The sequence below is a fragment of the Gorilla gorilla genome, chromosome 1 (genome assembly GCF_029281585.2).
Source record: "Gorilla gorilla gorilla isolate KB3781 chromosome 1, NHGRI_mGorGor1-v2.1_pri, whole genome shotgun sequence".
In the NCBI taxonomy this organism is placed as follows: Eukaryota; Metazoa; Chordata; class Mammalia; order Primates; family Hominidae; genus Gorilla; species Gorilla gorilla.
This window is the reverse complement of record NC_073224.2, coordinates 102,299,543-102,312,109: the sequence shown is the minus strand read 5'-3', so window position 1 is coordinate 102,312,109 and position 12,567 is coordinate 102,299,543. Positions and strand designations below refer to the sequence as shown.

The following is a 12,567-nucleotide window of genomic DNA, read 5'->3' as shown; positions in this document are numbered from 1 at the left end:
AAACTGGAATTGTTCTGACTTGAAAAGTTACAAGATTAGTCTTTGGTTTTAGGTGGTTTGCCTTGAATGGCTTGGTTTACAGCAATGATTTTTTTTTCTTTTCTTTCTTTTTTTTTTTTTTTGAGACAGAGTTTCCCTCTTGTTGGCCAGGCTGGAGTGCAATGGCACGATCTTGGCTCACCACAACCTCTGCCTCCCGAGTTCCAGTGATTCTCCTGCCTCAGCCTCCTTAGCATCTGAATTACAGGCATGCACCATCATGCCCGGCTAATTTTTTATGTTTTTAGTAGAGACGGGTTTCTCCATGTTGGTCAGGCTGATCTTGAACTCCCGACCTCAGGTGATCTGCCCACCTCGGCCTCTCAAAGTGCTGGGATTACAGGTGTAAGCCACCGCACCCAGCCAGCAGTAATTTATACTTACTGCTTAGTAATTAAATTTTTGGCTCCAATATTGTAGAACTTGTTGAGAAAGTCTTCTACTACAAAATACAGAATCACATCATGTTTGCAGTTTTTGTTTGTTTTTTTTGAGACAGAGTTCCACTCTTGTTGCCCAGGCTGGAGTGCAATGGCTCAATCTTGGCTCACTGCAACCTCCGCCTCCCAGGTTCAAGCAATTCTCCTACCTCAGCCTCCCAAGTAGCTGGGATTACAGGCATGCGCCACCATGCCTGGCTAATTTTGTATTTTTTTTTAGTAGAGACAGGGTTTCTCCATGTTGGTCAGGCTGGTCTTGAACTCCTGACCTCAGGTGATCCGCCCACCTCGACCTCCCAAAGTGCTGGGATTATAGGCGTGAGCCACTGCGCCTGGCCTTTTTTTTTTTTTTTTTCCTTTTTGAGACAGGGTCTTGCTTTGCTGCGCAGGCTGGAGTACAGTGGCGCAATCTTGGCTTGTTGCAACCTCCTCCTCCCTAGTTCAAGTGATTCTCGTGCCTCAGCTTCCCAAATAGCTGGGATTACAGGTGTGCACCACCACACCCGGCTAATTTTTGTATTTTTAGTAGAGATGGGGTTTCACTATGTTGGCCAGGCTGGTCTCAAACTCCTGGCCTCATATGATCTGCCCGCCTCTCTCCCAAAGTGCTGGGATTATAGGCACGAGCCACTGCGCCTGGCCATCCTTGCATTTTTTAATAGATTAAAATCCCTTAAGTATGTATTTGCTTCTTGGTAAGATGTATGACTCCCATTATGAATGTTAAAGCTTCTGAAAGTGGCCCCAAAATGTATATAATCATGTTAAAACTGAACATCATATTCTGAGCAGATCTGCCCTCATAAATGTCATCTTGCATAGAACTAGAAAAACTTTGAAGACTCCTGTAAATTCTAAAACTCTGAAGGATACTAAATCATACAGGAAGTTACCTAGATAGTCCGACATTAGTTTGGGGTCTAATTTCTGTTTCTTCAAGTCAGCAGGATCTGGTTAAATTGCTTTATCCCTCTTCCCCAATAGACACCGGTTACTATATTACAACACTCACTGAGTGTGAGATTTCTCTATTCTGTAGAGCCTGCTTACAAACCTGTTATCATTTGCTGTGCATCATATGGTTCCATATAACCGTCGTTCTCTCCGACTCTCTCTGCATCCCTTTGACCCTTTGTCCGTTTGGCATCATAAGGGTCAGCATAGTCTTCTAAAATGATGACCTGTAAAAGAACAAGAGAGGACAGTTGCTAAGGGCCACCATATACCAAAATGGCAATGGTATCAAAATGGCTACTGACATCTCCTGCATATCCAAGGAGGTCAAAATCTCTATAACCAGTTCCAGATAGCTTTTGCACTTGATCATGTGTCCCAGTTAGACAAACACCTGTTTTTTTTGGTTGTACAGTTGATTTGCAACAATTCATCTAACTCTTTCACTTATCCCCAAGGCTCTTTATACCTCCCTTTACTTCTCCAAGCAATAAAACATTTTCTGGGTTAGAGGGTGGCAGGGGTGGATGTGGGGAGTGAAGGCTACCTGTGGCTTTAGAGCATAAAGGGTATGTGGCTTTACCACATACCCTTTATGAATTGAGTTTTTTAAACTCCAATCAGCTGAGCAGTACAGTCATAATGAGTCAGTCAGTCATCCACCAGCACTGGCTAGGCACTGTGAGGGAGTCAAAATAAACCCAAGACATGCTTCCTGTCCTCAAGGAGTGGATCACAGCTCCAAAGACACAGGCTTCATAGATGAGAAATAGGTCAGTACTAAACAGTATTGTAGGTGTTCTACGTTCAATAATTCACAGGCAAACTGACTGTCACAGGCTACAGACCAGATAGGGTTTTGATCCCTATCTGGGATCCCCTATTTTGTGTCAGAAAGCATCCGTCTTTCCAAAAATAGAAGGCACCTGAGGAGGTGGTGTGTGACAACATGGGTGACAACACCAGAGGTTAGGGGACCCTTCTCAGGAAGGAAGCTCCAGGCCTTGCTCCACAACCTCCGTTACATTCTCCAAAGAGTTTAGAAGTAACACTGGAGTTGGTGAGAATTCAGATACATGAGGAGAAGCGAAGAGTAGGAAACAGCCTGGAAATAGCCTCAGAAACCTCAGACATCCAGAAGTGACAACCATAAAAATAACCAGACAACCACTGCAAGGGACTGTGACTGCGACTGCCATTCACTTAATCCATTTTTCTTGACTACCCACCATGTGTACCGCATTTGCAAGATACAGTGAGCCCTTGGCTTCAAGGTGCTTGTGATCTAGTCACACAGTCAGGTGGACCACTGAATAACATATGAGCTGGGTCCCCGTCGATCTTTACACAGCTCTCCACTCAGTGCCTGGTTCAGGGTGGGCATCCTGTATTTACAGCATGAAAAAATGAATGGAAGAATGAACAGAAGTGCCCAATGCAGACATACACAGCATGTGTTATGGGCTCTTGACTTCAACCAGGGAGGTAGCATGTTTGAAGCCTGGGCAAGAGAAAATTAAAGCTCCCATGCATGTTAGGAAGTGATCGCCTGGACCGGAGTCTGAAATCTCGATTTGAGCTCTTCTCTCTCCCCCTTTCACATCGGAGAGAAGATAAAAACAACCAGATCAGACCAACTCATCTCAGCAAGAATGGAGGGAGTCCCTTCCTATGTTCACACTCCTTTTCTTAACTTTTCCACATTGGACAGCACCCAGAAAACCTCCAGTGTGTCCGTCGCAGGAAACACCCTCTCTTCTCATCTGTAATTTCCTTGAGAGCATTTCCTTGTCATATTCTGTATCCTCCACAGCCCTTAATGCCCTGTGCTCCTTTCCTCATATGGCTGCTGCACAACAAATGCCCATGGAATGAATGAAAGGGCAGCAGTCTTGGAGATTTGCTGAACCTCCGAGGAGCCCCTTTACTCGGTGGAACCGCAGAAAATGATGGAACTTCCAAATGAGTGGAGAAGACTATTGGTTAAACCATTTCCTGAAGCTTTGAAATGCGTATCTACACACTTGAGAGGTTGCCATTCCTTATGCTCAAGAAGCATAAAAGTCATACACAAGTCCAGCTTTGCAATTCCCCTGAATATCAAAATTAAAATGAACCACATCTATAAAGGGGTCAAATGTAACCAAACAGGAATATCTCATTCAACGACTCTTCTAAACTGCTAACAAAATTCAATGGCTAGTACATTTCTGCAAAACTCCCCACCTCTAGAATAAGAATTTTTCAAGAATTAGAAAACAGTCTAAGAATTTTAAATGGTCAGGAATTCCCAAATGGTGGAGGGAGAAAGGGCCTTAGGAAACCTATCCTCACTGCCTCTTAGGTCTAAAGAAGCCTAGGGCTTAGCAGGCGCCCAGGGCTCCCCTTCGACTGAGAGGTGGTCCAAGGGAGGCTGTATTCTTACCGTGTCTTGCTGCTTAATAATCTTGCCCTTGTCCAGCTCGGGCCCCAGGGAGGAAGGGGAAGAGGACGCGGAGGAAGAGGAGCTGGAGCTGGAGCTACTGCTGCTGGGGTAGCTGCTCTTCCCGTTCTTCTCCTGAGTGTCCACCTTGATGAGCCTGTTGATGTAGGTGCTGCAGCCCGAGCTCTTGGTTGCACCCCGGTGGGGCTCCTCCTCCGTGGCCCGGGAGTTTTTGCGGCCCTTGCCCGCGGCGGCCTGAATCAGACCCTGCAGGCTGTCGCGGGACAGCCGGCTGTCCTTGGGGCCGACGCCGGCCCTGCCGCTCCCCAGCTCGGCCGCCGAGTTCTTGCGGCCCTTGCCAGGACCCGGCCCAGCGCCGCCCGCCTCCGAGTTCTTGCGCAATTTGCCGCCGCCGCCCCCGGGCTTGGCCCGCTCCGACACGGTCTTCAGGTTCAGGGGGAACTCCTTGAACCACTTGGCCGCCATGAGGGGGCCCCGGCCGGCTCGGCCCAGGAGCGTCGGGGCCGTGGAGCAGGCGAGCGAGGAAGCCCAGCCCAGACACGCAGAGGCGCCAGGGGTCGGGGACCACTGCATTCCCCGTGACTGGGGCGCTGGAGGCCGCGGCGAGGCCCCGCGACGGCTGCTCCGCGCGCCCCCGGCCGGCCGTCGCCCACGCCCGGCAGGGTGGGGTTCTCACGGCTCGGGGCGCCGAGCGGGCGGGCGCTAGCCTCTGCTCCGGACACGGCAGGCGACAGGCACGACGCGCGGGGGGCCCCGCCCGGGCTCGTCTTCAACGCCTGCCCGGCCCGAGGACACCGTGGCTCTCGGAGGCGGCGGGCGCCCGGGGCTTCCCCCTGCTCTTTCCTCCTGCGGTGGGAGAGGCCAGGCCCACGGAAGCCCCCTGCGGCCCAGCCCACGCTCCCAGGGACCAGAGAGGACCGAGCGGAGGCGGCGGGAGTGTCCCTGGCGCAGCGACAGACGGTGGACGGACGGCGAGCGGCCCATCAACTCCGCGCGCCCCTCCCCTCCGCGGCTGGCGCCTCCCAGCCCCGCCACCTCCTGCCCAGAGCTGGGGGCGGCGGGGTGAGCGCCATGGCAGAGGCGGGTCCGGGGCTGCGAGCTCTGGAGAAAGGGGCGGCGGCCGCACGTGCGGATCGGCCGCGCCCCACTGAGCAGAGAGCCCCCTTCTGCCGCCGACAGCCCGCGTCCGCACGGAGCCGGTCTCGGCTGGGCGCTGCCTTCACACGCGCCCAGGAGTGTCACGTGCGCCGCTCACCCCCGGGAAGGAAGCCCCTCGCCCACCCACTCCGCTCTACTCCACTCTTTCTGCAGACGTTATTTTTGGCGGTAGGGCAGAGGTTGCGGCCCGAGGTCCGGGCGCAGGGACAACGGTCGCCAGCTCCTGCGCTAGTTCCGTTACTCTTCGGTGGCACACGGTCTTGGGCTGCGCGAGGCTCTTCCCGCCGTGGCCGCCGGGGATTGGCTGCCGGCAAGCCCCGCCCCGTGCCCCCGGGCTCTGAGGGGGCGGAGCGCGGAGGGAGAAGGCGCGAAGGCTGGGCGTCGCGATCGCAGGTGCACGCGCGTGGCCCGCGAGACGAGGTATGGCTTGTCGGCCCCAGGTCCCGGGATGCCAGGCGAGGGTTGGGAGGGAGGGGCGTCGGCAGGCAGCCATGGGAAACAACCTCGTCCCGACTGATGGGGGAAAGGGGTCGCTGTTCCCGCGGGGCCGTCGCTCGCTCGCGCCGGTTGGGAGCGGCCCTCCTAGTCTGGATTTGTGCAGGCGGGGAGTGCCGTGTGCCGAACTGTGGCCACTTTATGGGAAAAGACGCCTCTGCCATTCCTCCCTACCTTCGAAGCCCTTTAAAAACTTTCTGAGGCCGGGCGCGGTGGCTCACGACTGTAATCCCAGGACTCTGGGAGGCCGAGGCGGGCAGATCACCTGAGATCAAGAGTTCGAGACCAGCCTGGCCAACATGGTGAAACCTGGTCTCTACTAAAAATACAAAAATTAGCCGGGCGTGGTGGTGCGCGCCTATGGTTGCAGCTACTCAGGAGGCTGAGGCAGGAGAATCGCTTGAACCCGGGAGGCGCAGGTTGCAGTGAGCTGAGATCAAGTCACTGCACTCCAGCCTGGGCGACAGAGCGAGACTCCGTCTCAAAAAGACAAAAAACAAACAAACAAAAAAACACCTTTCTGGTTTAAAAAAAGAAATTTAAACTTAGTTTACTGAACGGAGATCTTTTAGTTTAGCAAACTAAATGTGCTGAAGGGGCTGACCAACACTGAATCCTTATATACAATGGAAACAGAATGATGGCGACTGTGGACGGCCTCATTTGTGTGGGTGGTGGTTTGTGAGGTGGGAAAGCTAAAATGAAGAAATGCGTGCTCATACTGACGTTCTTGAAAATGCGTATTGACTTTTTTTAAAGCTTTATTGAGATGTAATTCACATACCATAAAATTCACCTGTTTTAAGTGTGCACCTCAAGTGTTTTCAGTATATTTGGTGTGTTTACAGTACAACCATCGCAACAATCTAATTTTAGAACATCTCCATCACCCCCAAAAGAAATCTCCCGTCAATTAGCAGTCACTCCTCATTTCCCTCTCCGCCTCCCCAGTCCTAGACAGCCACTAATCTACTTTCTGTCTATATAGATTTGTCTAGTCAGGACTTTTCAGAGAAGTGGAATCATGCAATATGTGGCCTTCTTTCCCTTAGCATCATTTTTCAGATTCACCCAGGTCGTATAGCATGTATTACTACTTCATTCGTTTTATATTGCCAAATAATATTCTGTTGTATTGCTATACAGCACTTTATTCATTCATCAGTTGATGGATATTTGGATTGTTTTCACTTTTTGGCTATTATAAGCAACACTACTATGAATATTTGTGGAAAAGTCTTTGTGTGGACACATATTTGAATTTCTCTTGAATAGTTACCCAGGAGTGGACTTGCTGGGTCATATCGTAATTCCCTGTCTAACTTTTTGAGAGCCTGCCAAACTTTTCCAAAGTGGCTGCACCATTTTACATTCCTACCAGCAATATGAGGGCCCCTGTTTCTTCATGTCCTCAATACTTGTTAGAGATAGAGGATGTTATCTGTATCTCTTGCTTTTAGCCACCCTGATTGATATGAAGTGTTATCATTGTGGTTTTGATTTGCATTTTCCTAGTGGCCAAAGTTGCAGAGCATCTTTTCATGTGCTTATTGGCCATTTGTATATCTCCAGAGAAATGTCTAGCAGATCCTTTGCTCACTTTTTAATCGGTTTATTTGTTGTCTTTGTTGGTGAGTTGTAAGAGCTCCTTATGTATTCTTTAGGTCTTTTTAAAAACACAAATAAAGCCTGGCCAACATGGTGAAACCTCATCTCTAGTAAAAACACAAAAATTAGCCATCGTGGTAGCGTGTGCCTGTAGTCCCAGCTATCTGGGAGGCTGAGGTGGGAGAATCGCTTGAATGTGGGAGGCAGAGGTTGCAGTGAGCCGAGATCGTACCACTGCACTCCAGCCTGGGCGACAGAGTGAGACCCTGTCTCAAAAACAAAAAACAACAACAACAAAAAACTACACAAATAGGTTACTTCTCCAGACCAAACAATAGATTGGAAGGAAACTCAGGACTTTGGAATCATGTGGTCATATGGTTTGGATTCACAACAAAAACAGGCTTCTCCCATTTGTGAGCATGGATGCTAAGTGATCTTGGCCAAATGCTAGATTATCATCTCTGCATCTCCGGGACTTCATCTGTAAAACGGGTTAACAATGTCTCCCTCTTAGAATTTGAGTGAGGATTAAATGAGAATGTGTGTTAGCTGCTTAGCATAGTACCTGGCAGGCCTTAAAGGCATCTTGCACGGATTTATGCTGGCCCTTGGCTTGGGAGGTCTCAGTGCCTGTTCTGTTTCAGAAGCCCATAGGCTTTTCCAGAGATTACCAGGAACTGGGACTAACATTCTGTATCTCTGATTTTGCCCATAAACCTCTCTCTCCATTTTTATCCATCCATACCTGTCTTTTAATTATCTGAACTACTTTTAGTTCTATTTAGAATTGGTTGTAGCTAAAATGGTTGTTCCCTCCTACAGCTGGGAATAATTTAGAGAAAAGAGTTACTGTTTTATTTTAAAATTTAATGTTTTAATTTATGTTTTCCCTAAAGTACAGGAAAAAAAATCCCTTTAAAATGACTTTGACAGCCTTGTTATCTGTAGAAAGAGAACCAATGCTTTGGAATCACAGGACTGAGTTACCTCAGTGTCTTTTATAATTTTATAAAATCACCTCATATCCTTGAGCTTTGGTTTTCTCATCTGTAAAATGGGAAGATAATACTCACGGAATTGTAGAAAAGTGCCCATAAAAACCATAAAAATAAACACAATAGCTACCATTTATTGAGTTCTTGACACATGGCAAATACTTTAAGTGCGGTATCTCACTTCACTGCCATGATCTATGACATGGGTGTTTTGATTCTGACTTGACAGATGAAATTTGCCCAGGGTCTCTGGGCTGGACTCATAGATGCATCTAACTCCAAAAGTTCTGTTCTTTCCACAGGCCAGCCACTGTGCAGAGTGGTGTGTGGTTTTAAAGTTGCCCATGCTATCTGTATTAGTTTTCGATTTGCTTTCATAGCAAAATACTACAACCTTAGTGGGTTAAACAACACAAATACTATCCCATAGCTCTGTAAGTCACAAGTCTGACACATGTCTCAGTGGGCTAAAATCAAGGTTTCAACAAGGCTGTGTTCATTCTGGAGGCTTTAGTTGGAGAATCCATTTCCCTGCATTTTCCAGCTTCTAGAGGCTGCCAGCATTCCATGGCTTGCGGCCCCTTCCTCCATCTTCAAAGCTAACAACAGTAGTAGAGTCCTTCTTATATCACATCACTTTAACTTTGTTTCTGTTGTCACGTCTCTCTCTTTTTTTTTTTTTTTTGAGATGTTGTTTCACTCTGTTGCCCAGGCTGGAGTGCAGTGGCCCAATCTCAGCTCACTGCAACCTCTGCCTCCCGAGTTCAAGCAATTCTCCTGCCTCAGCCTCCTGAGTAGCTGGGATTACAGGTGCCTGTCACCACACCCAGCTAATTTTTGTATTTTTGGTAGAGACAGGGTTTCACCATGTTGGCCAGGCTGGTCTCGAACTCCTGACCTCAGGTGATCCACCCGCCTCGGCCTCCCAAAGTGTTGGGGTTACAGGCGTGAGCCACAGTGCCAGGCCTGTTTTGTCAGTTGATGGGCAACCTTAACTCCATCTGCAACCTTGCCATGAAATCTAATACATTCATAGGTTCTAGGGATTAGGATGTGGACCACTTTTGGTTGGGGAGGCATTATTCTGCTTACCACAGTACTTATTCGGTGGTTATATGATGGTGAACTATCCTGGCATTCCTCTAACTGTGGCCGGTTGGCTTTGCAGGAGATCCTGTTGGAAAGCAACTGCAGCATGTAAGTCCCTTCCTTTTGCTGATGAGCAAGACTCGCTCCATCCCCCAGCCTTCTCTTTCTCCCATTCCTGTCTCACCATGCCCTGGTCTTAAGAGTCACCCCTGGCATCTCTTGCCAGTTGATCCTAACCCTAAGTATACTTTAACTTTTAGTGATTTAAAAGGTCCAGTGGAGGGCTTCCTGGCTTGGAACCTGATTCTGGGAGGAGGAAGGGAAGCCTTTGGTCAGGAAGGGGAATGGAGGTTTATGCAAGGCCCCTCTGCTTATGCCTGACACATGTTTCCTTTTGTCGGAGTCTGAGCTTGGGAGGTTCGATGCTGACACCTGTGTTTGACAGGTCCTGGAACATTAGTCACCCCCAACTCTCTGATAAACTGTTTGGGAAGAATGGAGTGTTGGAGGAGCAGAAATCTCCAGGTAAGTTAGGCTGGGGGATTCGATGGTGCTGGGACTCTCATCCTACAACTTGGATTCCAGTTAATGGTTCCCAGTCTGCCCAGTTTCTGTTCAGTGTGAAACTTGGGATCTGCCTAGATTCTGCTCTTCCTCCAGTCAGCCACCATGTTTCCTGTCTCATAGTGGATGTGGCGCCTGCCACTGCTGCGATGCAGACCCTTACTCCCTGGTGCACCCGCTGCTCCTAACCCCGTGCTTCTGTTTCATTTGTGCCTTCTTCCAATTTTCCCTCTACCGTCTCCAAAGTGATCTTTCTGAAACCCAGGTCTATTGACACCCCCCCAACCGGTTACAGCCCTCACCTGTATCACCCAGCCAGTGGAATAAACTGTGACTGCTGTGGTACAGCCTTTCATTATTTCATAGTTTGGCCTCACCTCCTTTTCTAGCCTCCTCTCTCACCACTCACTGCATGCAGTGTGCAATCCACCTGGCACCTAGTCCTGGCTATGAGCAATTTCCCAAATGTGCTCAGCTTTTTCGTATCTCCATGTCCTGGCATGGGCTGTTCCCTCCGCCTGGATTCCCTTCAGCCTCCCTCCTGCATTCCCCTGGGCCCCTGCATGCTCCCCACTCTCAGCTTAGTGTTAACTCGGGAAGCACAACCCCGTGGGTCCCGAAACACTTCATAATACCTCTTGTTGAAAGCGCTGGATTCCTGGTGTGCCCATGGCTCTAGGTCCCTGCAGAGTGATCCCCTGCTGGGAAGGCAGGGGTATGCATGGCCAGCACTTCCCATGGACCACTTCTTAATATTGATAAGTATTGCTGAATGATTGGGTACAGTATAGCCATTCAGTGTTCATGGGGGTGGGAGGATGTTTGTAGGAGTGTATGTACATGGGAATATTTTAACATTGAAGAAAAAGTGAAGCCAGGTACAGTGGCTCATGCCTGTAATCCCAGGACTTTGGGAGACTGAGGTAGGAGGATTGCTTGAGCCCAGGAATTTGAGACCAGACTGGGCAACATAGAGAGACCCTGTCTCTACCCTGTATTCTGACTCCTCTGAATCCTCTAACCGTATGTATGCCTGCCATTTAATGCTGTTTTTCTTCTTAGGATTCAAGAAAAGAGAGACAGAGGTGTATGTTGGCAATCTTCCACTGGATATTTCTAAGGTATTTATTCTTCACAATAGGCTGCTTATCTTCCTTGGGCTTCCCATATGACTTAGTAACCTGCTAGTAACTTAATTTCCCCAGTTTTTAAAGACGTTTGAGAGCTATGATAGTGCAGACAGTCACTCGTTGGTGACTAGGGTAACCAATGCATCACAGTTTGCCTTGGACTTTCCCAGTTTTAGCACTGAAATTCTAATCTGACATCCTAGACAGTTAGTCCCACTCTTTATCCCTGTATACCTGGATGGTTGGTCAGCCTTCTTGTCATTTTGGGTTGAGGTAGCTTCTTTTTAGGAAGGGACCTTGTTAGGGCTCAGCTGCTGATCCTTTGGTAATGGGGAGCAGTTGGTTTCAGCCAAAAAAAATGACACCTATTTGACTGTGAAATGAGCTGGTTCAGTCAGTGCTGTGTTAGTGGGACTTAGAGAGTAGAATGTAAGCAATCGTATTTTTGACCCCAGGCACCTTACTGTCTATTTGGAGAGGCCAGACCAACAAACCTGAAATAATTATAAAACAATATAAGTGCTTAAATTTTTTAGTAAGTGTATTTGAAATACAGATGAAAGGAGAATGAAAGTGTGATCTATTGAATTGAAGCACCTCCTGACTTTTTTTTTTTTGGCATCTACTACATGCAAAATATTGTGCCTGCAGTTTGGCATGCTTAAAGATAAACAACCTAGTCCTTGCCCTCAAGGAGCTCAATCCTGGAAGAAGGATGAGAGAAACTAACCTTTGTGGAACCCCTGCAGCATGCCAGACATTTTTCAAAATTTTCTTGTCTCCATTTTCCCTTGCTAGCCAGTTCCACTCAATCATCTCTGCCCAGTTGTACCTTATTCCTTTACACTATTTAGTATATTTTAACTGTCAGGCATGCTCTAGGAAATAAGCTAAATGCTTTATTCATGTGGTTTTATTAAATTATTATTGTAACTCTGGGTGGTGGTAATGCCCCCATCTTGGAGATGAGGCAGCCAAGGCTCTGAGAGGTCACGTCCCTCAGCTAAGTACACAGACCTAGTGAGTGGTCAGCCAGGAGTGGAATCCAGGCTCAGTTGCTCCCAAGTCCCATGTTCTTTGCTTTGTGCCAAATCATGTAACCGATAAGATATGGAAATAACTCACCAAATAAAAGATGGACCATTATGTTTTGTCTGACAGAGAGAAGAAAATGGTATTGGAGCATAGTAAATCATTGTGATCCAATAAATGAAATCATATTCAATCAAAAGGGCAGGTTGGGGGATTCCTGGCACCTGATAGACGAGCCTACTGGGGCTGGTTTTCCTTCCCCATTTTGGCAGGCTGGTCCAACCTGTTACTTGACAGTGAAGTGGGCAGAGGAGCCCTACATGTGGTTCCTGCAGTGGTCTGGGGAGGTAAGATGCTGAGCAGTTCTGCCACCTCTCTCTTCCTCCCTCCCCAGTAGACCCCATTCCAGAGCCCAGCACCTGGGGCTTGCTTGGCCATACTGTCCCACACCATGGTAAGGGAACGTTTCATCCTTGTCCCCTTCACAGAAAGCAGCAGCCCCTACCCATAGTGCCTTCTTTCGACTCAAACTCGGACCAGCCTCATAGGAAAGATTTGAGCTGTGCTTTAGAGAAGGAGTAGGGTTTTAAAAAGAAATTTCTAGACCAGGCATGGTA

General features: G+C 48.5%; 2 protein-coding genes across 4 annotated transcripts in view; one reads left to right on the top strand and one right to left on the bottom strand.

Annotated features, from left to right (window-relative positions):
* Positions 1-4,578, bottom strand: part of SHE (Src homology 2 domain containing E) — a 32,637-nt gene extending 28,059 nt beyond the window's left edge. For both annotated transcript variants that reach the window (XM_055360587.2, XM_004026817.5), the window contains exons 1-2: positions 3,859-4,578; positions 1,534-1,660 (exon numbers count right to left, since the gene is read on the bottom strand). In XM_055360587.2, the coding sequence (XP_055216562.1) occupies positions 1,534-1,660; positions 3,859-4,449 (718 nt within the window). In that variant the 5' untranslated portion in view covers positions 4,450-4,578. The remainder of the gene's footprint in view (positions 1-1,533; positions 1,661-3,858) is intronic.
* A 369-nt stretch (positions 4,579-4,947) lies between these two features.
* TDRD10 (tudor domain containing 10) overlaps positions 4,948-12,567 on the top strand; it is a 46,053-nt gene continuing 38,433 nt past the window's right edge. For both annotated transcript variants that reach the window (XM_019023178.4, XM_019023174.4), the window contains exons 1-4: positions 4,948-5,454; positions 9,304-9,332; positions 9,670-9,749; positions 10,851-10,909. In XM_019023178.4, coding sequence (XP_018878723.2) covers positions 4,948-5,454; positions 9,304-9,332; positions 9,670-9,749; positions 10,851-10,909 — 675 coding nt within the window. The remainder of the gene's footprint in view (positions 5,455-9,303; positions 9,333-9,669; positions 9,750-10,850; positions 10,910-12,567) is intronic.